Here is a 24,469-nt window from a genome sequence, read left to right as displayed (position 1 = left end):
TTTTTTAGAAAGAGAATCGTCTGTAGAAAAAGCTTCCAAAAAAAAGTAGCAGATTGTCCACGTACTCAGGATTCAGATGTCTTTCTGGAAAGCAGGTTGGCCAAATACAGCTCGTGATGTAATCAAGTACAAATAGTTGGGCTCAAAATCATGTAATGCAAAGGCATTTAACCTCTTGTCACACAAGCTCAAGGCTAGATGAGATGACCTAAGGGTCCCCCTGGTCCTTTAGGCCCAGTATGAAAAATATCAGTAATGAAAACCAGATAGTCATCTTGAAAATAAGATATATGGGAAACAAACATCATACTTGGCAAGCATACTACTAAACATGATTCAGTAATACAGATAATTGTATTCACAGGACTTCGAGTACCTGGTTGTATGTGGATAAGAAAACAGTGTAAGAAATCACAAGGAGAAACACTTTTTCTTTTTTTCATTCTTTCTTTTTTTTTTAAATTTCTTCCTTTTTTTTTTTTAAAGTGAGAAAGTTGTAAAATATTTGGAGTAACACTATTTAAAATATGAAAGCACATTAGATAGGAATAAAAAGCACCTCTTTTTCCTCTTAAATGTAGAACTAAAATTAGTCATATTGTAATTCTTTCTTTATAAGACTTCAATCTGTTTTTTTAAGATCAGTAGCAATTTTCCAATATATGTGTTCTCGACCTTGGTTGGCAGAATCCAGGAGAGATTCTGCACTCTGTAGAGGAGCAGTGAACATTCTGCTTTCTTCTGGGTGCAACAGGGCCTCTTCTGGAAACAGAGGCAAGGTGGTCACTGTTCCAATGTCTGGCACAGAGTAAGAGTAAGAACTAACAAATAAAACTGCACACCATAGTGTCTGGACAGATTTGACAGCAGTAGATGATAAGAGTCAGTGTGTTTTCTCAGTTATTTTTCAGCAAACCATTTTTCTTTGTTATGTTTCAAAGCAAGCAAGCAAGCAAGCTTGGTCCAAAGACTGAGATTTACTATATTCAGTTCTTGGTAAAAATGTGAGGTTATTTACTTTGAGGTATTCCTATATTTGAGAGTACTTGAAAAATCAATATCAAATGAGTTTTTTGGGTTTTTTCCTTTTAAGAATGGCTTGTAACTTTCATATTTGTAGCACATGTTACAACAACCACTTTGGGCCAAAAAACAGGTGATCATGCCTTTAAAAAAGTGAAAACAGAAACTACCTTGCCCCAGTTCTTGCCCCAGTTCGAATCCTCTTTTTGAATGAACACTGACTTGAAAACCATGCACATGATTCATTTTTCAATATGATATGAAAACTTAGCAGCTGTAAGTGATTTCTTTCTTCATTTTTACTCCTGTAATCTCATCCATTGTTTTTTCTCATTGGAATTTTTCTCTCTCTACTTTTCATTTTCCCCTCTCTATCTAAATAAACATTTTTTATTGGTGAACTAATATCTGATTTTCCTCTGGGAAAAGAGGTGCTGCAAATAAAATATGTTGTGGAATTTCAGGATATGAAAGCTTTTCAGCTCATTCTTCCTTAGAAGTCTGTAGCTATAGGGAAACTGTGTTGAGTTGTGTAAATTTGTGGTCTCACAGCTACATCTAGCACAGCTTAGTTTGGAGTTACTCTTTTTCCTTTGGCATTTACCCACAGGGGAGGGAATTCAGTATGTAATAATGATTCCCTGTTAATTTTGCAGTATGAAAGAACTGGGAAATTTCAATTAATTTTTTTTTCTGCTTTATTCTGTAGTTAACTGTGCCCAGTGCAGTGTAACACGGTAGAATCACCTCATCCTTAGAAGCAGTTGTCAGAAAAATATGGGCCTGCCTGGTAGAATGTATTAGCCCAATACATTGTCTCCATTTTATTATGAAGCTGCTGGGGAAGCTGTGATATACAGCACTGTCATTACAGATCTATTGTTAGAAGGGCTCTACAGTCTTCTGTGCACTGCCATTAATTTATAGCAGTAAACAATATGTAGCCCTCCAACTGCAGCAAAGCAGAATCTTTTAATGAGGTGGATGTTATTACCACAATAAATCAGTGCATTCGTGTAATGTATAATTCAATGTGTGTATTCCCACTGTAACTTCTCTGAGTAAGCTGATAGTGTATCATTGTCAGTGCACAGCTCCACAGTTCTTTTTTTTTTTTTTCCTAAGCTTTTTTCATTTGGGGACTTTTTTTATTTGCTTGCAAATAAATGTGACATGTCTTGATAGTTGTCCTGTTGCAGGCTTCAGAAACCAACTGTAACAATAACAGCTAAAATCAATACTGTGTATTCTGGCTATATAGATCGCTGCATGATACCTTTTTTTTATTTTTTGAAAGGAGAATGAAATCAATTCTAATTGGGTTTAGCTTTATATTCAAGGAATCTAATTCTATAACTATTGATTTGGGCTATACTCATTTGGAGAGTAATAATAGAGGCAGATAAAGAGAATACATAAAATGTTACAGAACCATACAGCACAACACTGTTCCTATTTTTAATTTATATAATTTGTCTACCAATGACCTTCTTTCTTCTTTTTTCTCCCTCAAGCATATCCGAGTCTTTAGGGAAAATCAGTACAGATGGAGATTCCAAAATCATTCTTGTAACAAAGAGACTTCTTGGAGTCAGTTTCATACTTCCCTGGAATAAATTTGCTAAATCAGATAAAAATCCTTTTATACAGGAGCAACTTCTTTTAAAGGCTTATATTTCAAATTAGTGAACTGCAAAAATAGTAATTAACCTAAGATGTTTTCTTTATCCTACTGCAATGTGAAAGCTGCTCTAAGCAAAAAATGTAAGATTAGATTTTAGGTCATTCAAAGATCTAATCTATCCTAGAAGAGAAAATACTTTGAAGCTTGTATGCCAAATTTCACATGAGCGGCAAAGAACCAGTTATTTGAATAATCATAATCTCAATAACAGACATAGTTTTTCACTTGAACTCTGCTTGAATTAAAGCTGAGGTTACTGATGCTTTTGTTCAAGGACTTCCCTTTTAAAATTTTCCTTAAGTATATGTATTCTTAAGTATATTTATTCTTGAAGAAGAGAAAGAAGGAAATATTTTTTTGTGTTTATTCTTTGCTTATATTTGAATACACCCATTGTCTGTACAAATGAACATAATTTGCATTAATAACATACAGTGTGCTCAATCTGTATACAAAATTGTATTGCATGTATATTTTGCATGTATATCCAAAGATACTTTAGAACTCTTCCAGCATTTTACATATGGAATTGCTAAATTCACTTTTGGTTTTCTCAGTGATTTGTGTGACCTATACTCATGTTTTTTTCAAATCATTTGTGTAAGTCTGCTGAGGAAATACACAGCTATAGATAACAAAATATTGTGTTTCCTACTTTTAAATAAATCCCTGAATGTTTATATTCTAGGTAAGCACTGAACAAAGAAGAATAGCATTGGTGAAAGTGTGATAGACATTTTTAGCATACCTATGTTGTTTCTTTTATATAAATGTTTTTATATAGAAATTCTGGTCTTTCATTTGTCTGTTTCCAGGGTTAAAATTTTAGAAATTAAGTAAAACTTATCTTGAGGTGGTAAATAGAAAGCATAGAAGCAAGAATAGTAATACCAAAATTCCGAGTCCACTGTTAATATTCTACCACCCCATCAATCACTACTTTTTTCTCAAAAAAAAGTCCAAAAACGTTTCTCAATGTTGCTTACTACTTGCTTTATAGTGTATTCAACATGCACACTTATCCACAGGCCCCCAAGTTAAACAGCACTTTGTCCCAGACATTCCACTGTGAATTGGATGGAGTCAGTGACTTGAATCAGCAGTAAATGGAGCTGTATTAATGCAGAAGAGATTTTTCCAACCAGCCATGTGAGCGTGCATGGAATTCTGGTTCCAAGTATACAGATCTCCTCAGGTGCTTACAGAAACCAACAGCTGCTTGTGCAAAGCACCAAACCCAGTCTTCTCCGTGCATGCCAATAATTCTGGTTACCAAAAAGGGCAAGAGTATGGGAATATGATGTGATAGTATTCACAGTAATTTTATTTGCTTAATATGCTTTTTATTTTTTTACCAATCTTGCAGCCGGTTGGAGCTTTGAACCCAAAGAGAGCAGCATTCTTTGCTGAGAGATATGAATCGTGGGAAGATGATCAGGTCCCAAAATTTCACTACGGCACCCATTATTCAACAGCAAGCTTTGCACTGACGTGGTTGTTAAGGATTGTAAGTACATATTTTAAAATTCTTTTCCTTTAATAATGGAAGCAAGAGATATCTAGGAGTGAGTAAACTAAAACTCAATAGCACAGGAGTACTGAAATTTTCTAGTAATTGTAATCAGTAGTGTAGGAGAAATGTGCTCCAAAGTTAAAGCAAAAAGTTAATTTTTATGGTACAGCCTTTTTAGATCACTAAAGTTTTTCCTCATTATAAATTCCTTTTTAATGTATATACTTCTTTAAACATGGTTAACATTCCTTCCTTGCGTGTTTTCTGACTGGACCAAGTACCAAGAATTTGTGGTTCTTAATTAATGTATTTAATTTTCACTTCCTAATGAGTATGAGTTGGTTTCTGATGATCATGAAGTTCTGTGTTGCAAATAATTAATTTTTAAAAATCTGCTACAGTTTATGTGGAAGTAACTTTGAGCTGCTACATATTGATAATGTATTGGCTAAACAATGCATTTTTCAATAAAATTGAAAGGCGATTTATCTCCTAGGAAGTAATTTCTTTGGGAAGGCATTAGCAGCACATCATTAATTAAAGCTTGTTAGAATGTACAAGCATACATAAATCCTTGAAGTAATTTATAGTGCTTAGCTAATTTCAAGCAATTATCCACTAATATGTGCTTAAGTGTTCTTTAACTAAGAGGAGGCTTTTAAATCTTCCAAACATTTTTCTAAATCATAAATTATATATGAAACAATAACAGTCCTAAAGCTCTCAGTATTGAATGCTCCCTTTTAGATTAACAGATCACCTTGAGCAAAGTAAAGCACGTGCTATTTTTGTTACATGCTAGTTCAATAAATACCTAAGATATCTGAGCTTTTTCATGCTGTCGAGAGCAATTTGTGTCACAACTGACTGTAGTTTCTGTTTCATCCTTTGAGTGTTTTCTTTTGGTTTTTTTGCTCTTCTGTATCTGAATGTGTATGCATAGATTAAGGTTAAAAACCCTTTATTGAACAAATAAGTTTGTATTTCTCATACTTAAATAATATAATTAACCCTTTGCTATTAATCCTGTGTCTGCCAGAAAAACAGCATCATTCACAACCAGACCCCAAAAGAATAATAAATGCCCTTTTTTACCCTGAAATTTCTGAAGAGGTTAATTGCTGTTTTTAATTAATCTTTTTATATATATTTAGGAACCCTTCACAACACTTTTCCTAAATCTACAAGGTGGGAAGTTTGATCATGCAGATAGAACATTTTCATCTATATCGAGAGCATGGCGCAACAGTCAGCGTGACACTTCTGACATCAAGGTAAAACATTTCCTGGAAGGTGTTAATATATTTTATACTGCATCTGCCTTTATTGTAGCTATGAGTGATGGATGGATGGATGGAAGGAAGGAAGGAAGGAAGGAAGGAAGGAAGGAAGGAAGGAAGGAAGGAAGGAAGGAGCTATCCCGCCATTTGGGAAAAGATGCAAGGGAGATGACACATGATTTTACTTTTGTCAGAATATTTCAGTGAATTCTTCTGTAAAACTATAGCAAACATTTTTAGCCCTGAGACTGAAATATTTTGAACTGGGGAGGAAAACAAAGGAGACAAGGATGCTGGCAGTGGTGAAAAGCTTTGTTGATCTCAAATCCTAGAAGAAGGATTAATATCAGAGTTCGGTTTTTTAATGGAAGGAAGGATGGAAAAGTATAGTGGGGGCAAAATCAGGGGCTAGCTCAAGGATGTCATGCAACTAGCAAGAGACCTAAGTGACACAAAATCATTCACTCACTGTATTCATGATGAGCAGACAATTTAGGAGGGTTGATCTGCAAATTAATAGAAAGCAAAAATTGTCAACTGACAGTGCTGAAAAAGGGGTGCCTTTCTTGCATCTGTGAGTCCTCACCAATAGAATCAATGGCAATCAGTGACCAGTGGAATTAATACCACTTAGAAAAAGATACTATGTCTAAATGAAATTGGGAAAGAACAGTTTGGAAAACACATCAGATTTTTTCAAAGTAGCTGGTCATTATGGGTTTAATTTCCTTGTAACCTACAAGACTGGCAGACAGAATTTCAGAGTGCATTTTTGAGGGGTTTTTTAGAAACAAAGGAGGAGAAAAAGATCAGTGGTCAACAAATCAAGTATCTAGTTTTTAAAAAGGAAGGGAAAGGGACCCAAGAAATTATGAGGTGAGTTTAACCACAATTCACAGAAAAATACTAAGCAAATAATCAGACTATGTTAAAGTGCCTGGAAGATAGCTTGGAGACAAGCAAATGAAACACATGTTTATCAAGAAGAGATTATGTCAAACCAATCACAGTTTCTGATGAGGAAGGGTAACAGACCTTATGAACAGAGAAGAAGCAGATGATGATCTTCGTTTTTTACGTTGTCTTATGAGTGAGCTGGGATTACTCTGTCTAAAAGAATCCACTGTATTTGGAGAATAGCTACCAGCAGTTCATTATTAAAATTCAAAGATGTACCGAGTGGAATTCTTGATAATAGCAGGTTAGGCCACAATTTCCATTGATATTAGATTGGAAGGTACTGGAAGTGGAGTGAAATTGGTAGCATTTCTTGCAGAAGAGAAAAATTATTTTAGAAAAGTGTTAGGTGAAGTTTATTAGGGAAAAGTGATAATTGTAATTTTTATGCAGGTTCTCATACAGTTATAACACATGGATCAATCTACTGTGGAAAAAAAAAAAAAAACCAAACCATAAATCTTCATAAACCTTTGCCCAGCTTTGATAAGGTCTGAGCTGGAATATTATATCCACAGTTGTGGGCTTGTTGAAGAGAATCCGCACTGGAACAATGATAACAATTCAAGGTTGGAAAGATTGAGTAGCTATGCTTATTTTTCTTCTAAAACAGAGTAGATTGAGATGGAACTTGTATCTTGCTCTTACATAGAGACTGCTGTAAGAAAAAAAGGAAAGAAATCTCTGCTGCTCATGCTGGATAGGATAGGAATTAATGGACTTAAATATCAGGGAGATTTTAGTTACATGTTTAAGTAACCTTCCTAACTGAAAAATAAAACCAGTGAATGTTTCCCTGGCAATTACAGTAGGGAGGGGTTTTCAGAAATGCTTAGGTATCTTTTGGAAATGATGTATGTGCAAATTAGTACTGCCTTTAGAGGCATCCCTGCTGTTACGGATGATCTCTTGAAGCTGCTTACAGCTTCCTCAGACTGTGAATTGCTATGAATTACATGATACTGCTGGGAAGCATCTGAGTATTAAGACTGACTAGAGGAGTCTGTCCATGAGACTCAATGAGCAACCAGGAAGGGGGATGAGATAAGATTTCCATAGGACATGTTGAAAGAATTAGAAAAGAAAATGTTTGAAAATGCAGAACCATCTTCACTGGAGATACCTGTATTCCCCACATTTCATTACAGCTGTGAAAACCAAGTTTCCTGATACTTGGAGCTCTCCTTGCAAGTGTTTGTGAAATACATGGCTAAAGTGTCCCACATGCTTCTCAAATTTTCTATGTGCAGAAATTGTGACATTGAGAACCATTGACCTGATTACAAGAAATGACTTCTTGCTCCTCATGTGGAAAGAATGAATGCAGTTACTGGTGCTGCTGTCCTAAGATTATTGGAAGCACTGTATGTTTCAGGGAGGACTAACATGAGCTGGCTTTGGAAAGAACTCTTGTTGGCTGGTATCACTTCAGCAGAGAAAGCTAAAGCATATGTGTGGTCACAACCAATCTGTGTCAATATCCTGGGAAAGCCTCGGATTGATGATCAAAGCAGGAAACCAGTGCTCCTCTGTAGAATAACCTTTACTTGAACTTTTCAAATTCTGATTTCAAGAGGTGATAATGTTGCATAAAATTTAATTTCCTAGTCTTCCCTATCCATTTGTTTGAGCAATGCAAATTAAAAATGCTCTGGAAGTTTGCTAGTGTCTCACTACCACTCTGGAATTGTTATTTACTAATTAGCTCAGGACCGTTGCCTTTAAATGTTAACCATGTGTTTTTAAGTTAAATCTTCTTCACTGAAGAATACTGACTGTGTTTCGATTCTGTGAGAGTACCACTTGGTACTTTTAAAGTACTATATAGGCATGACCATTAACTCAGTTACTTTATAATTTACATAATCGCTGCAAACAATCCTGGTTAGTTTTGTTAATATCACAGAAAAAGCAAACCTGGATAGCCTGGCAGTATTTGCAAATACTTGTTCAGAAGCAGTTGTTCCTTCTGGTTTGGCAGCTAACCTGTTGCAATACATTTATTTGTCATTACATTTACAACAGCGTAATTGCTACCCATGTTGCGCTTTGCGTGTGTTTTCTCTTTTTCCACTGTAGTAGTTAGCTGATTGTTTTTTGGGGTTTTTTTTTATTAGTACCATATATGCAGATTTCAAGATCATCTGAAATCGTCTTGCTGTCATCCAAACAGCTGTGTAGCCCTCTTAGTGTCATCTGGAATTTTACTTCTGCACCTTCTGTGCCAGGCCATTAATGAGATTATTGACTGGTATTAAGAGCAGGGCAGGCTCCATTACCATGTTCTCCCAGTCTGGCGGTGAACTATTGATAACTGCTCTTGGAATATGGATTTCCAGCTTGGGTACTCCCACATTATCGTAACCTCATCTCATCTCCATTTCTCTAGTTTGCTTGTAGAAATGTCATGGGAGACTGAGGCATTCTCTGAGGTCTTTCTCAAAAGTGAAGCAACACCTTGCCACTTTTTTTTTCACCATCCACTGCTGCAGCTTCCTTTTGAAAAGAAAATTAGATTGGTTTAATGCAGTTGTTTCTTTTTACAATTTTTAACCAAGCTACAATCACTAGTATAGAGTTGTGTACTGTTCTTCATGCCTTTTCCTCTACTACTTTGTGTTTGCTTCTTTTTCATGTTCTTTGGGTTGCTGTTGATGGATTGGTTTAGTTTTGTTCAAAAAGAGATGATAGAATATTACAGAAAACATTTGTAAACTCCAATTACACTATTTCAGATTGTTCCACCATGAAATGGACAATAATTTGTGAAAGTCAGTCATATGATAAGACACACAGCAGTGACAGCTATTGTAAGGTTTGGGGGATGGTACTGAATATCTGAATTCGTATCTCATACAGGTGTGTTTGGCAAATTATGATCCTCATAGTGTAAAACAGCTTAATTTAGGTATAGAAATGCTGTTTTGGCAAGTTAACTATATTGTAAAACTCATTAGCATCATGTAATTTTAGAGAGTTTTTCTTTATATAAGCTTCATGTTTAAAGTCTCAAAAATTACAGGAGTAAAGTTGCTATCAAACTGGCAACACAACCTTTGTATAGGAGAAACTTCATGTCATGGGAGTCACAAGGTTAAAGAGCAATGACCAGCAAAATTCAGAAGCAGGTACCTAGAAATTTAGATTTTTTAACCAGTAACTGTATGTCTGATGGAGTAAAACTTTCAACGTTTAGGATGCATATCTTTGTTTTTCATGAAAGATTTGTTTTTGTGTAAAATTGTGCTAAGATCCATAACAGGAAAATACTTTGAGTTTAAAAAAAAAAATGAAAAAAAGGTTCAAAATTCAGTCAGATCTGTGTATGATAGTCTGTGGGAATTGCAGTCATTAAAAATACAGACATCTGGGTGTATGGATCAGAAAGTTCCATCAAATACCTGTGATCTGCTTCTCTTATAGCCAGAGATGATTGTACTGAAAATGAAACAAATAGTTTTAATATCTGCTCTGAACTCCTTGTGTTGGAGTTTAAATAACAAATTTTGAGTAAGTTATGGACAAGTTGGCTGGAGTCCAAAGGAGAAGGACTGTAGTTATACATGCAACTTTTTCCTCTTTCTCTGTCAAATTAAACTGAACTACCTAGTATATAAATGTGGTCCCTAAACACCACTGAATACTTCTATTTAGATTCTAAGTAGAAAGTAGAATTTTTTATTTTTTTATATATATATATATATATATATATATACACACACACATACATATATGTAGAGAGAATAACAGGGTAAGTTCCTTCAAGATGTGGGGTTTTTTTTCAATGAGATATTGACTCCATAAAATCTACTTATTGATCAATAATGAATCAACTCTTAATTGTGCTTATCATATATTTCATTAATCAACTAAATAAATATCTGGACTTTTTATAATTTTCTTTGCTTAATTGCGAATGAGGATTTTAATATTTTTCTCAAACTACGAAATACTCAACGTATAATCACTTAGAACTTTAATAGAGTGGTTAAACATTGACAAAATTAATTCTTCATTAATTACCTTTAGAATTTTAATGGAAACCTGCCAAAGTATTTTTTTTTTTACAAATTGGCAAAGTTTCAGGCAGTGTCTTGAGACAATTTCTTAGCTGACAATTTCTTAGTGAGAAATAACAGACATATAGCAGATGGAGGGAAACTCAGGGGTACTTAGAAATTATACTTCCCAACAGTCTTGAAAATTACTTGATTGAAGTGTGATGAAAAAATGAAATTTAAGTTAATTTAGTAGATTAGTGTATATTTCTTGCATGCCATTTAAGTCCCCTAACAGAAGAAATAAAGTGTGGCAATATGAATAAGAGTCTAGACTTCTAGTATGTATTTTTATTATTCTGTCTGACTGGTTATATATAGGCTTAATATTGCTTAATATGATTGTGAAATGATTTAGTTTGAAAATTTGGTATCTTATAAATGTTTTAATATGATTAGGGATGTGTTATTGTTTCTAGACACCTTTGGAGATCATATAACTACTTCAGAATGCATCAGTTATTTTCTAAACAAAAGAAAAAATAACATTTAATTACATTAATGAAATTTAGTATCTTGTGTTAATTTTTTTATGCTTGATGGCATATATGAAAATAAATCACTGCTGTTAGACTGACATTCTGTTAATATTACATGTTTGTAAAAAAATATTTTTAGTGAATTTTCCTTAGGAGTAATTGTTTCCACGTGTTACAGGGCAATTTTTATTAGAGAAAAATTGTACTTTAGTTATGTGCAGAGTTTTATAAACAGTTTAATAGGAATCCTGATACAGGAATTTTTTAAAAAGTAAATATTGTATGTTAGATTCATGTTGATATTGTCTGTGACCTCCTTCATCAGTTGTAATGAGAAACAAGGCAGAACGACTGAATTATTGCTTATGATAAGGATGTCTTGTCTCTGCCTTGTAGAAATGGTGAATTCCAACAGGGAAATTTTAGAAAGTAATTTTCAAATACAATAGTCCTGAAGCAAGAGCTTCAACAAATCATAGAGATGTTTTGGTTTTTTTCTGTGAAATTTAAACAAAAGAAATGTGGGGCAGTTTTACCATTTCTACACATGTGCCGAGTGTGGAAAATTTCAGAAGGGACACACTCAGAAGAGTTAGAAAAAGTATGGAAGCAACCAAAATTGTTAGTTGGAAGGGAAGACCTCCAGGGGGAACAAATCTAAATTGACTAGAATCCTTTAGCTTGCAAAAAGAGACCCCTGAGAAAGAATGTGATGATAGTACAGGTCTGTAGTATCCAGAAGGGTGCATAGAAGAGCAAATAAGGAACTAACATTTACTAACATTTCCACAATATGGGCATTAGAACCATCCACTGGAACTGTCAGGGAGCAGTTTTAGAACAGCCGAAGGAAAACCTGTGTAGACAAAACTGCAGTGTGGAACCCAGGCTGAATGATTTTGAAAAATCTGAAACATGGATTAATTCAAAACTACTGAGTTGTAAGAAGCTGGCAGAATATCCGTGGAAAGGCTGTATTTGTCCTGTGTTAGTCCAGTCCTTGTGACTGTTCCTGGTGAGGTATTAAAGGATTCTTCAGCCTGGTCCCTCGTGTCTGGTCCTGCATCTTCCTCTGATGACTGTGTGAAAACATTTAGTAACTCCTTCCTCCTGCCACTCAAAACAAGCAAAAAGTGCATTCATTGATTTTTTTTTAACCTTGTTGTGTGTCCAGGAAGTTCTGTCATTTTTGGAGTGGCACACGAGTCAGCATCTGCTGTCTTAGTGCAAATCTGTGCATTTCATGTGAAGATTTTAAGAAAAAAGCAGAGTCCAGAAATAGAGTTGAGAAGGTCTGTTAAGGACTGCAGTTATAAAATGCGTGAAGAATATTTGTTAACTTGATAAAAATTAATATTTTGTGATGAGATTGTTCTGCTGGTATTAAAAAAACTTTAAAAAGTTTTCCTTTAACTAATGTAATTTTCACCTATATAAAGCCATTGAAAATGGGCTCTAAATGCAGCTCATTTCCAATGGCCAAGTGCATCTGTTTGCACTCCATTTTTCCATGGGTAAATGCTAGCACATGGCCAAGAGAAAAAAAATCACATAATAAAGAAGTTCCTTTTGTGTAAATGTATCATAATGGTGACAGTGAAAAACTTTCTGAAAACCTATTTCTGGAGTAATGCAAAGCTTTATGAAAAGTTTCTAATAGTCAAACTAGTAGAAATTACTGATAATTTTGGAGTTTCCAGCATATTGTTTCTGTGTAATCTAATGAAAACAGTGTGTTCTAGAAAGCCAAATGTTTTCTGATCTTGAAAGAAACTAATGAATAGCTGTACAGATATATTTTTGAAGAAGAAATAAAAGCATTGGTAACATATGTAATGAGCTTGTATTTGAAGTGTTCAGAACCAGGGTATGGATTCATATTTGTGGTGCATGCTGCTATCAAATTAATAGTGCTGTGTCTCTCCTTTTTCTTTGTTGGTTTCTGTCATGATAAAAACTATAGCAACCTGAGTGTTACTTTACTTTTTTCAAACTTTATTTTTTTACAGCGTTTATCCTTGCTACATTCTTGTTCTTTCACTTATCCAGTGAAATAGTTTCAAGTCTCTTTTTTATCAACTACTTGTCGAGCATTTGGTACAGAAGCATATTTTTACCCTGCCTAGTTAATTAAGGGGACTGTAAACAAGAAGATGTACAATTCAAAGCCAAGCAGTGTTTCACACAAGGCTGGAGGTGATAATAGCTTAATTCCTGCTTGATCTTTCCTGTCTTTGCCCTGGCTACTTCGGATTGACCTTGTCCGCAATCTGATGACCTCCTTATTGCACTCAGCCATTTGGAAAGCTGCTCATGCCATAGCTGGCCCTGAGGGGCTATCTGGGAGACCACTGAGCCATTGACCCATGTCAAGACTGGGTTTCAGATCTGATCTGCAGAGCTTCTGGTTTGGCTACATCCTCCGCCCGCTGTAGACAAAGCCAGTGGGGCAGCCTGATTTTTTTTTTCCCTACTTTTCAAGTGGCCTGCTGTTTGCACTTGCTGTATGGAAGGCCAATTTTACACCACTCATTTGCTATGAAATACACTTCCTGAAGCAATTATGTGTATTGATCCTTTCTTTACAAAGGAAGTAAATTCTCTAATTTAGTGGCTCAATTTTTCTAAGTCCATCAGATTGCCAGGTTTATTGGGTGTATTTAAGTCCCAACATCAAGTTCCACAGAAAACTCTCAAACAACCTACCTGTAAAATATAGGGCAGAAGTATGTATGTTATGTCTTAATGGGCTTTTTCTTTTAAGTGTAATGCCAGGACTTTGCACATATTTTTCTAAAACTCTCTAAATAAGGTTCTAATCACAATAACTTAGATATATTTCTGTATTACCTACTGTGTTTTTTATAAAATGCATGACAACCTAGGAAGTTGCAGGTTTGTTTGCAAAACAAGGGAACAATCCACTTAGCCACAATCAAATCCTCGTGCTTTTGAGCTTAATTTTCCTTTTTAGCACATTGTGTTCAATTCTGCACTAGAATGTATCATTTTCTGCTTAATAAAATTTTTGTTTGGCCATTACTATTACTTTGTTTTTCTGAGAAGGCTTAGAAATGACAATTCCTGTACTATATGTGCTTACATATTTTTCCTCAGCCGTGGTAGCTGTGCCTGCAGAGGTGCCAAAGCAGGCCAGCCAGGGAGGTGTTAATGTTGAGTTCCAGTCCTGTTCAGTGCAGGCCTAGTGAGCACACTTGTTTAGAGCAGTGATGAACCTGACAAGGAATTCAGTACAGACCTTGGAACCATGTGAAATCCCTGCCTTTTTTTTGTCATGTGTGAGAAATTTTGTGTGGTTCTTCCCTGTAATTTATGGACTGGACACATAATTGAGTTAATGGCCTTTACGTGAAAGAAAAATATTGACCTGATTCAGCTTTGTGGGTTTTTGTTGGCCTTTTTTTTTTTTTTTTTTTTTTTTAAGGGAACATGTGGCTTAATTGCAGGTATTTTAGAATTTAAAAAATAATATTTTTTTGGTAAATGTTTCTGGGCATTGAACAATCTTTGATAATAGCCTAAACATTAAGTTCTAAGATCCTATATGTTAAAGAGATTAAGAATGTAACTGGGTTTCCCACCTTTGTAATTAACATCTATGGTGCTGGTTTCACCCCAGCTGTAGACTGCCATTTGTGCATCAGCACTTTAAAATGTGTATTGCACTAAAATGTGAAAGAATCAGTTTCCCACAGCTTCCCCCAACATCATTGGTTGTCTGTACCTTTCCGCTAAATATTATTTGTACCATGAGATGTTCATTACTTTGGTTTCCTAAGTTTTTCTGTGCATAATATGCAATGAAAAACCAATGTTCTGAAATTTTTGTTGTATAGCCTTCTGTGTCTCAGTTCTTTGTCATGTTAAAAGCACACTAAGGACTCATCACATCTACAGGTTTAAATTTTAGAATGTACAGAAGGGGGATTTATCCCTTCTTGGTAAGGGGGGGAGGTGTCTGCAGGAGGATTTTTTTATCTTCTGTTAGCTTAATTCCATTCTAATAATTATTTTTTTAATGTGACACAGTGCATCCTGTGACAGAATTTATAACATGGCATTGTTTTGGATTTATCTACAGGAATTGATTCCTGAATTTTATTACCTCCCAGAGATATTTGTCAACAGCAACAATTACAATCTGGGAGTGATGGATGATGGAACAGTAGTGTCTGATGTCGAACTTCCACCGTGGGCCAAAACCCCAGAAGAATTTGTTCGCATAAACAGGCTGGTAAGATGTCTCTTCTATTGTCCAGGAACTGTCTTGCAAGATTCTTCTGAAATAATTTGGATCTTTGCCTTGGATCTTTGATCATAAATAAATAGCTATGATTTACATGGGACCATGTCTGAAATTATCTGAGGAAACAGATTTACCAATGTAGGAAGAAAAAACAAATATAATATTGCTCATTTTTTAGAGTTGCTCAAAAAGTTTGGGTATGGTCTAAATATGCAGGAGATCTTACCCTATTTCTATGTCAGCTCTTGTGGTTCTAAAGAGCTAACAAAATCATCACTTTACAGAAGACTTGAAAAAGCTTGTTTAATCATGAAAATATTTGTCATTCCAATTACTTAAATGTGATTTTGAGGTTTCTTGATTTTAGTGTCCATTTAACTCCAAAGATCAGTGAATTCCTTACCTGAATACAGGTAAGAAGGCTGCATTTTAAATACTCTGTCACCTTTTCCACTTCCTCCATTAAGTTGGTATTTTTCAGAGCCTTTTTTACAAGAAAATAAAACTAAATTCTTCTTTGCCTGCTTCATTCCCCAAACCTGTATTACTGTTCTTGTCCTTGTTTTGGGAAAATGCAGTTGTTAGTACTGCCTGTCTTCACTGTACCCTCTGGGCAGTGCAGTGAATTACAGACAAACTGTCACGCTGTCATTGTTGGTATTTCAGCACATTCTCAAAAGCTATGTTAGGCTCTTCTCAAAATGAAACAATTCTGCACTGATGGCATTCTGAAATAAATAACAGAGGCTTTTCCTAGCAAATCTTGAAATAGGAGGCTGCAGTTTTCATGTGGTAGCCAGCTACTTGGGAAATACTGAATTAAGGCATGGAAACTTTCTAAAACTTTTCAGATCCCAGGCTTATTAGGATAACATCCTGATATTCCTAAATTAGGAAATGGGAATTGAAAAAGTCCTGTTGTTGGTGGCACATCAGACTTCATAACATTGCAGAACCTTCACATCAGAAGCAATATGTGGTTTAGAAGTTAATTTGGTTGCTTTACAGTGTTCTTTTACTGGTGATGTGATACCATGGTTTTCAAAACGCTTTGTGGCCTTGATTTCTGCCTGCAGTTGTAGGTGCAGCATAATAATCTCGAAGAATGTTGGGTGGATTTAGTGTTTTCCTTCATACATATGTATGTGTGAATTTTACTTAAACGAGGTCTGAAATACAGTAACATTTCACAGGACTACTTGGCAAAGCATATTGAAACAGAGCTTTTGATCTCACAGCTGTGGTGATAGGTAACAGGTAAGGGAGGTAGCCTGACACCTCTGTGAGCTTGGCATATGCTGGTGCTTCAGGATAACCTGGGAAATAAAAGCTGTGTTCTTGAAGAGATTTGTGAAAGGCAGATGGTGGCCTTGATCTCTCACTGCTCTGGTGTTTTTGCTTTTGCATTACAATATAGTTTTTATTTTATTAATTACAGATCTGGCTTTCCCCACTGTGAAGTAAATCTCCCACTTCTTCCTTTTCTAAGATGTTAGGTCTTAATTTTCTTTTCCTCATTTCTAGCCTTGGGCCAGGTTTTTCTCACCCTCACCTCTCTGTATGCTCTGACCTACCATTCCTTCATTATTCCTTCATTTCCCAAAGCCTTTGCTACTTGTGTCTGCCTTTTTTGCAGCTCTCTTTGATATCTCTCACTTGTGCAATATTCTCAGTGTGAACTTTGACAGTTTTCAAATATTAATTGGACAGAAAATATTTTTTTAAAGGCTTAAACTAATTATGAAAGTTAGAAATAATTTATCAAGTGCTGCTGTGTTAAGTGTGCCAGATACCATGCAAACAAAGTCCAGTGTTACCAATAGGATGTAACACTGTAGGTCCCTGATACTGTTTCTGTAATTCAGATACCAAGTTTTGGTCAGCCTGGTAGCAGAATTTAAGCCTCTGTGCCAATGAATTATATTAACTGCTTCTGTGTGACAGAGTTAAGCTTACTCTAGTGGTGGTGAGCCTGGCTGGTGTGAATGATGCCCTCTGTAATCTGCCATTGTTGCAGTGGAATAACACTGAAAAAATTACATGCAAATATTAATTGCTTTTCCTTGTTAATACTTAGTGGATTGGGTACCATCAGCTTCAAATCAGCATCGTTTTGTTTTGAAATAGAGTAGAAGTAGAATAGGAAGTAGAATAAAGTAGAATAGGAAGTAGTAGAATAAAGTAGAATAAGAAGAATGCTTAAGGCTTAGATCCTCACTGATCCTACCCAGGAAAGCTTGCTACGATGTGACATGGGCTGATGTATTCAGCTAGCATTTCCTTGCTGCTTCCTGTTTCAGACAAAATAGCAATTACAGTATTCTCAGGGCTCATTTTGTAAGCCATGACATACAGATATTTTTTCCCTTTGCATTTTGGTTTACCTCTTTAAGTCCCCAGATCTTATACAACGATTGGAGCTCATGAAATGCATACTACTTTGATCTGTGACCTTTTTGTGGTGCTAATCGGGTTCCTGATATCATTATACCTTGCTCATTAATCATATTTCCTGCAGCCCGTCAGGCAGCCAGACAGCCCAAGCCCCTGTTTGCAGCCTCGTGTTGGCAGGTTTCTGCTTTTCCAGATTATTACAGTGTGATACTTTGGCTTCTCATAACCAGGCCCACATCAAGCTGTGTGCTACAATTAAAGTCAGATGGTCCTCAGGTTGAACAGGGATATTCTGTTGCAGCTGTCTGTCTTTCTGGAACAGAGCAGCACGGGGAACAGATGATATGTAGGACAGTGCATAATAACAGCTTGTACAGTACTGGGTCAATAGCAGGGGTTCAGAGCATTAATTGACAGGCTGATAGCTGATTTAAAAGTGATTTCCAACCTATTTTTAATTCTATAAAGTGTGTATTTTAATTGAAATAGGTCGTTGCATTTCCTCTGTGTTTGCTCCGAGAGAAAAAGCAGAATGGTGTATAATTAAAACTGGATTTTGATTGATGGAATGTCATCGTGAACTAAATGGTAGCATCAGGATGTCATTCTAAGCAATACGAAGAACTCCAAAGTGCATCTATTGCTTCTGCATATAGTTTGTGCTTTGTATTAGTGTGTGATAGTACAATATTTTATAATTGCACGGATCAGTGGGGGGTAGGGTATTTTTCTCTGAGACAGTCCAGATTTTAAAGGAAAAGTGACTGTGTTTTTACCATTCTGAAACCCTTTTACCTACCTCTAAAGCTCTGTACTATATTTAGTGCCATGAAATAACTGCTAAAACATCTAAAAATATTTTTCAGTTTGCACAGGTTGCAGATAGGAATAATTTTATTATTGTCTAAATGAATAATTTTGTAAGTACGTGTATAATAAGAATTATAGCATTAGCTTAGTAAGAGTAAAAAAGCCACAGACTTTTAAACAAGATAAAATAATAATTCCTCCCCCCAACAAAACAAAAATCTCAAATGCAACATACTGCTGCATTCTTGCTTTTCTATTTCCAAGTTGTAGTATCTTTAGGCCATGAGTATGTGAGCAAAGGGGAGGATGCTGACTTCATCTGATAGCTAACAAAATGAAATACCAAACAACTTTTGCTTCTCCCATGCTTCTGAGAGAGCTATAGGAAATAGGAATGGGAAGTAAACTTGGAAGGGGAGAATATAAAGAGATAGATTCTCAAATGTAGTTTGGATACAGAAGTCTTAAACAAAATCTGTAGAAGCAATTGCCAGACTCAGAAACAGACATATCCTTTAAAACTTAAATTTTTATGGCATCTTTTCTTGGCTTCACAGTCTTAGTTATGTTAGATACTCTCCTTTAGAACAGTTTTCTGTTTTAGAAATTTAATTTCATGTGTTGGACCTAGGGTTAATTACCACATTCAGTCTGATAGAAACTTTAAAGCCCTTCATGTCACACATGAAAAAGTAGACATCCACAAAGACCAGGTGCAACCCAAGGAAAAGCCCCATGCTTCCCACTGATAGTTAGGAATGGCTAAAAATCCCAGTAAGGAAGTTCTGTTCTGAATGGTAATTTGTTTTGTCCTGTCATTGAAAGCTGGGTGTCTGAATTGGTAAGAATTAATTTAAAACTATTAATCAACAGATGATAACTAAATTTCACACAGCTTTGATGAGTCTCAGATTTTTGAGAATTAGATTGTTTCAATGATAATGAAGTCGTTGAGGTCTGTCAGGACAGCTTTCCACAATATATCTCAATTTAAGTATTTTAGTGCTTTATTGCAGAGTTAGTCCTTTCATGATTAGGGGTTTATCCATTTCATTAGATGCTGGTGAAAATGCAAGACAAATTAGAAAAGTGATGAGATTACTGTGCTGGACTAAAAGTTTTGAAATCCAATTTTCAAATAATTGAAAATGTAGGGATTGGAAGCTGGGATGCTTTCCGAAGCAAATAAATGCTTAAATACATAAAGATACTGCACACAAATGTAACCATGGAGTGACAAGTAAAATGGAGAGGAAGGGTAGGGCAGAGCAGTCATTTGCCCTAATACATATTTTAGTTGAGCACCATGAATCAGTGTTAAGAACCTCCAGTTGATAAGAAAAATCTACAGTGAGAATTAGAGGATCATTATCAGTCAGTATGGGCAATACTTTTTAGCACAAGCAACTCCACCTTACACCAGGCAACACTGAAAAAGCAGCATTCCCTGTCAGCTAACACACAGCAATACTGAGAATGGAGGATGTCTGTGAACTCTACAAGCATTGTAATTTTAAACAAAAATCACTTTAATATATTGTTGTAGAAAAATGGTTTTAAAAGGAATATGTAACTTTGTTTTTCCTGACAAATACATTTACTTCTATGCTACAAGTATGTGTAATGCAATTAAAATAGCTGTATGTTTAAACATAACTGTGGCCAGTGAATCTTAAAGCACTATGCTACATTCATTTTTTTGTTTTTTCAAGATGTGACTATGAAGAAGGGTTTGTGCAGGAAGTCAGATTCCTTGTATCACGCAAAATAAACATTTCCATCCATAGAAGTCACAGAACTATAACAGTCTAATCCCAGTCAGGAATAGTATTCTTCAGCAGAGTTGGATATGAAAGGTCCAGTCTGCTGTCGTATTGGATTTCATCTAGATAAAAGTTTCATATTGTTTAATACTTTTTTTTCCCCATATAAGGAAACACATAGATGTTTCCTTCATCTATGGAAACAAGGCAATCCTGGGAAGCACAGGGGCTCCACTGTTTATGCACTTAGCAGGCAGAAGAGCACAGGTGGTCTCTTAAACAGCTGAAGGAAATGCAGGATGGTGTGTGAATGAAGCAGCAGGGTTCCTCCTTTCCTCAAGAAGTGCTTCCATATAGCACATAGGTGAAATTGGTGCAGGTAAAAACATAATCTGTGGATATTCTGGAGGGAAAGTAAAAAGATCATTCAATACAAGACATTTTTTAAAAGTGGAGAGGAAATATTTCTGAAGGAATGTGATATATATGGCCTATTAGAAAAGATTCTGAAAATCTGGGAATAAAAAATGTAGACTTATTTTTTCTGTGTGTACAGTCGACTCCATGTGTATAAGAATAACTTATTTTTATTGAAGTGCCATCTAAGAAATATGGCCAGAAATTCATGTTTATTTAAATCCAGTTCTGTTGGAATATTGTCATTATTAATTTTCATGTATGAATTTTTATTGATTTAATTTTTAAAGGAGACTACACAGAGAGTCAAATATATTCAAGAATATGAGAGAGGTAATGAAAAGTGAACTTAAACCATGCTTTTGAATAGAAGGTAAGAATGTTGAAAGCGTTCAGTTTGGATTTCCTGATACATCAAAAGAGGCTAATATTGGGAGATGGCATTTGCATAATATATATGATGGAATACATTGGAGAGGTGCATGTGTAGGACAAAGTTAATACATAGTAAAATATATGGGATGATATAAAGAAACTGTTTTTTTGCCTTTTCAGTGAAAATAGTAATCTAGGTGGTGGATCATCATTTGCTGGCCAAAAGCATTAATCTAATTTCTGTCCAATCAGGCTTTGTAAATAGGAAGAGAAAGCAGAGATTTTAAAGTCTGTTTTTCCTATAACAGTTCCTTCATTACATCTTGTTTGCAATCCCTACCATCTCTTCAAACTCTGCATGCAAGTTACTTTTTTGAAATTACAACTAAACTCTGGACTTCAAGAATTCAATCAGCATAAAATTAATTAACAAAAACTCCACACATGCTTGAATTTCAATAATTTCTGAAAGTGGGATAGATGCCAGTCTTCCTGAATAAAGAAAACTTAATGGAATCATAGACAGTCTGTCTGTCTTTGCTATTGTGGAAAAAAATAGTTAAAGAAGCTGGTATCAAAATTTGCCACACTTCATAATTCCAAAAATGTAAGGTGTTAAATAATGCTAGCTTAAATCTCTCATCTGTAAAAAAAACCCTTAATATATTATACTCTAAAAATAGTTTAAATTACTTGATAATCATTAGAACACTACACATTTATCTGTAGTGTATCTATCCTACCCTGAAATTAAACAAGGTGAACAGGAATAAAACTAAAAAGTACCAATATTTTAAATAAGAGACAGATGAAACAAGAAGAGGTTTAATAGTAAGGAAAGCTTGGGTACATGCACAAGAGTCAAAAAGAAACAAAGCCTAAACTAAAACTGGATATTAGAGAGGGTTATGGAAGATGTAGATTTTCTAATGAGGTAAGAGAATTTACCATAGCAAAAATAAATATTAAAACATAGAGGACAATGTTATGCAGTGGGGAAAGATGATAAAACGTTGAATAATAACACAGTTTGAGTAGATAGAGTTGTAAAAAAAACCAAACCCTGAAGTAGGTAAATTTGCTCTTATCCAAAAAAAGTTGATTGGAAGCAATCTAGACAATTAAATTTGCTTTCAGCTCCTTTGTTGTGTGATGTTGTAGAAATGGTGTTTGAAAGCGAGTCCGTGGAGGACATTAAAGTTATTACTGTGTAAAATGAAGTGGGAAACAATTGTGCTGGAGCCACTGCCCCATTTAACAGGTGTTCACTAAATCTGTCTGTCTTCTCTTTGTTCTGTGAATGTTGTGCCTGGGCACTCCCTGTAAATGGCATTCTGAGGAATACTGTTAAAAATGTATTAAGAATTTTGGTAACCATGGAAAAATTGCATCACAAGCTCAGTATTAGTAAGAGAGGGAAAAAAGTTTGAAAGAGATGGCAGTTTCTTACTCCATTTACTAAAACTTAGTCTGTGATTGGAAGTTGCCTTGCAAAGAAATGTCCAAGTTGTTCTTCCTCTAAGGAAGTCAGGACTTGCATGTAGCAAATATACTGGGGAGAAACTCCGTAGGATACAGTATGGTTTGGTTTGTTTTAGTGTTTATTTATGGATTGTATGCGAAAACATGCTGCTGAACTTGAATTTGGTGGGTAGTTCATAATAAAGTATTTGTATTATAGTCAGTGTAGAAGTTTCCATCCTAAGTGTTGGAAAAAGAAGGGAGATTTTGGTAATGTTTGCACACATGAAGCTGTGGTTTTCATCTGAAGAAGGGGAGGGGCTGAGAAAACCTGGCCATCTGTGCCCTACATGGAAGGATACAAAAAAAGTCAGCTGAGGCTTTGCTTTCAGAGCTTTTCCCTGGCAAGACTCCACTCCTGGGATGTAGAACAGTAATGTTGCTACAACCATCTGGGGTACAGAGAAAGCTTATGATAATGATATGGATGTAGAAAGAACTCTTGTATGAGGAAAGAGTTTCTTGTTTCTAGAAGAGAGGAGATAAGAAAAAGCAGAAGAAAACATTACGATATAATGTATAGTACAGAGAAGATGCATCAGGAAGTGACATTATTTAGTTTGTAACATACGGACTTAAAAATTGTTAATGAAATGATGAATTTAACTTTGGTACAGGGTAGTATTTTTCCAAAAGTGTATAATTAATCTCAGGAATTTAAGAACAACAGTCACAAATCAGAAAGGGACATTTATACAAATAAAAAGATATTTAGTTTGTTATGTGGTACAAAACATGTAATGTGAAATACAAGACCTTACATTCAGTGGTTAAGACACACTCTAGAAAAATATATGACAAAAATAGTACCCACCTCTTCTTGCTCTAATAAATAGAAATATCTTTTTCTTAACCTTATCAAATTAATGGTGTTTTAGTCATTTCACCAGACCTTCAGGCTTTATAGGAAGGAAAATCTGAAGACATGGTTTGAAAACTTTGGAGACTTGCTGGATGTAGCTAAGGAAGGCTCCCCATCTCTTCTTCCTATCCCTCAGCAAATTTCCCCAGCTGTGTCTTTGTTCAGGAACAGATGTTTGTGAAGCTGTACTTTAAACCAAAATTACATGAAAAAGCCTTATTTCTAACAAAGATTATTATTTTAGGGACCTGATTTACAATTTTGCTCTCCCACTGGTGGCACTGGCACAGATAGTGACATAGCCAGCTGCACTGCAGTGAAAGTACAAACATTTTGGAGTGGAAACCTCTGAAACTGTTTCCTCTGTCAAAGTTATCTCATTAAGCAGCAGCGAGCAGTGTGGGCTTGTAGAGCCAGCCAAGCTCTAGTTAGCCCTGTTAGGTCCTGGTTTAATGATAGCAGCTCTGTGCTCTGCAGGGAGTATCGTGCTGCTGCCGAGGAAGGGCAGTGTCAGGCTCCTGGTGATTATCCGCCTTTGCAAAAGCACTGGGTGGAAACTGATGGAAAAGGTTGCTGCACCCCAGCCCATCTGCTCAGCATCAGCCTCCTGCTAGATGGGCCCTCACATCTGCCAGTTGTTACCCTTTAATTGGAAGTTCAGGTGTAGCCCTTTTGGTTTAAGGAGAGGCCAAACTATAGCCCATCAGTCAAGAAAAGAGAATGTACTTGGCAAAAAATTGCAGGTTTTTGACAATCCAGGTCATCCTCACCCGAGTCATAAATGTACTGCACACTCGGTTCCTTTGGTCAGATGGTTGGTCCACCCTTGAATGATGAAGGAGAACTTTTTCCAGTTTCTCTTTTTGAAGGAATTCAAGCAACCCCAGGTCTGTTTGGTTGTAATTTTTATTCTCAGTCTTTATTTTTGCTAGCTACAAGGTACCCCTTTAAGTAAATGCTTGCTGATCTGGTGATCTGTATTAGTAATGTTTGTGAGGTACAGAGTCAACTATAGAACCAAATCCAGTAAAGGACCAGTTTTAATTTCCTTATTTCATTCTCAAAT

At 35.6% G+C, this 24,469-nt stretch overlaps 1 protein-coding gene across 3 annotated transcripts in view; it reads left to right on the top strand.

The window, feature by feature from the left end:
• Positions 1-24,469, top strand: part of LRBA (LPS responsive beige-like anchor protein) — a 365,208-nt gene that overhangs the window by 260,693 nt on the left and 80,046 nt on the right. For all 3 annotated transcript variants that reach the window (XM_085058223.1, XM_085058224.1, XM_085058222.1), the window contains exons 44-46: positions 4,074-4,214; positions 5,375-5,494; positions 15,097-15,249. In XM_085058223.1, the coding sequence (XP_084914349.1) occupies positions 4,074-4,214; positions 5,375-5,494; positions 15,097-15,249 (414 nt within the window). The remainder of the gene's footprint in view (positions 1-4,073; positions 4,215-5,374; positions 5,495-15,096; positions 15,250-24,469) is intronic.

This window comes from Lichenostomus cassidix, chromosome 4 (assembly GCF_008360975.1).
Source record: "Lichenostomus cassidix isolate B80296 chromosome 4, HeHo_3.0, whole genome shotgun sequence".
In the NCBI taxonomy this organism is placed as follows: Eukaryota; Metazoa; Chordata; class Aves; order Passeriformes; family Meliphagidae; genus Lichenostomus; species Lichenostomus cassidix.
The sequence above is the reverse complement of the archived record's forward strand: the minus strand, read 5'-3'. Positions and strand labels throughout refer to the sequence as shown.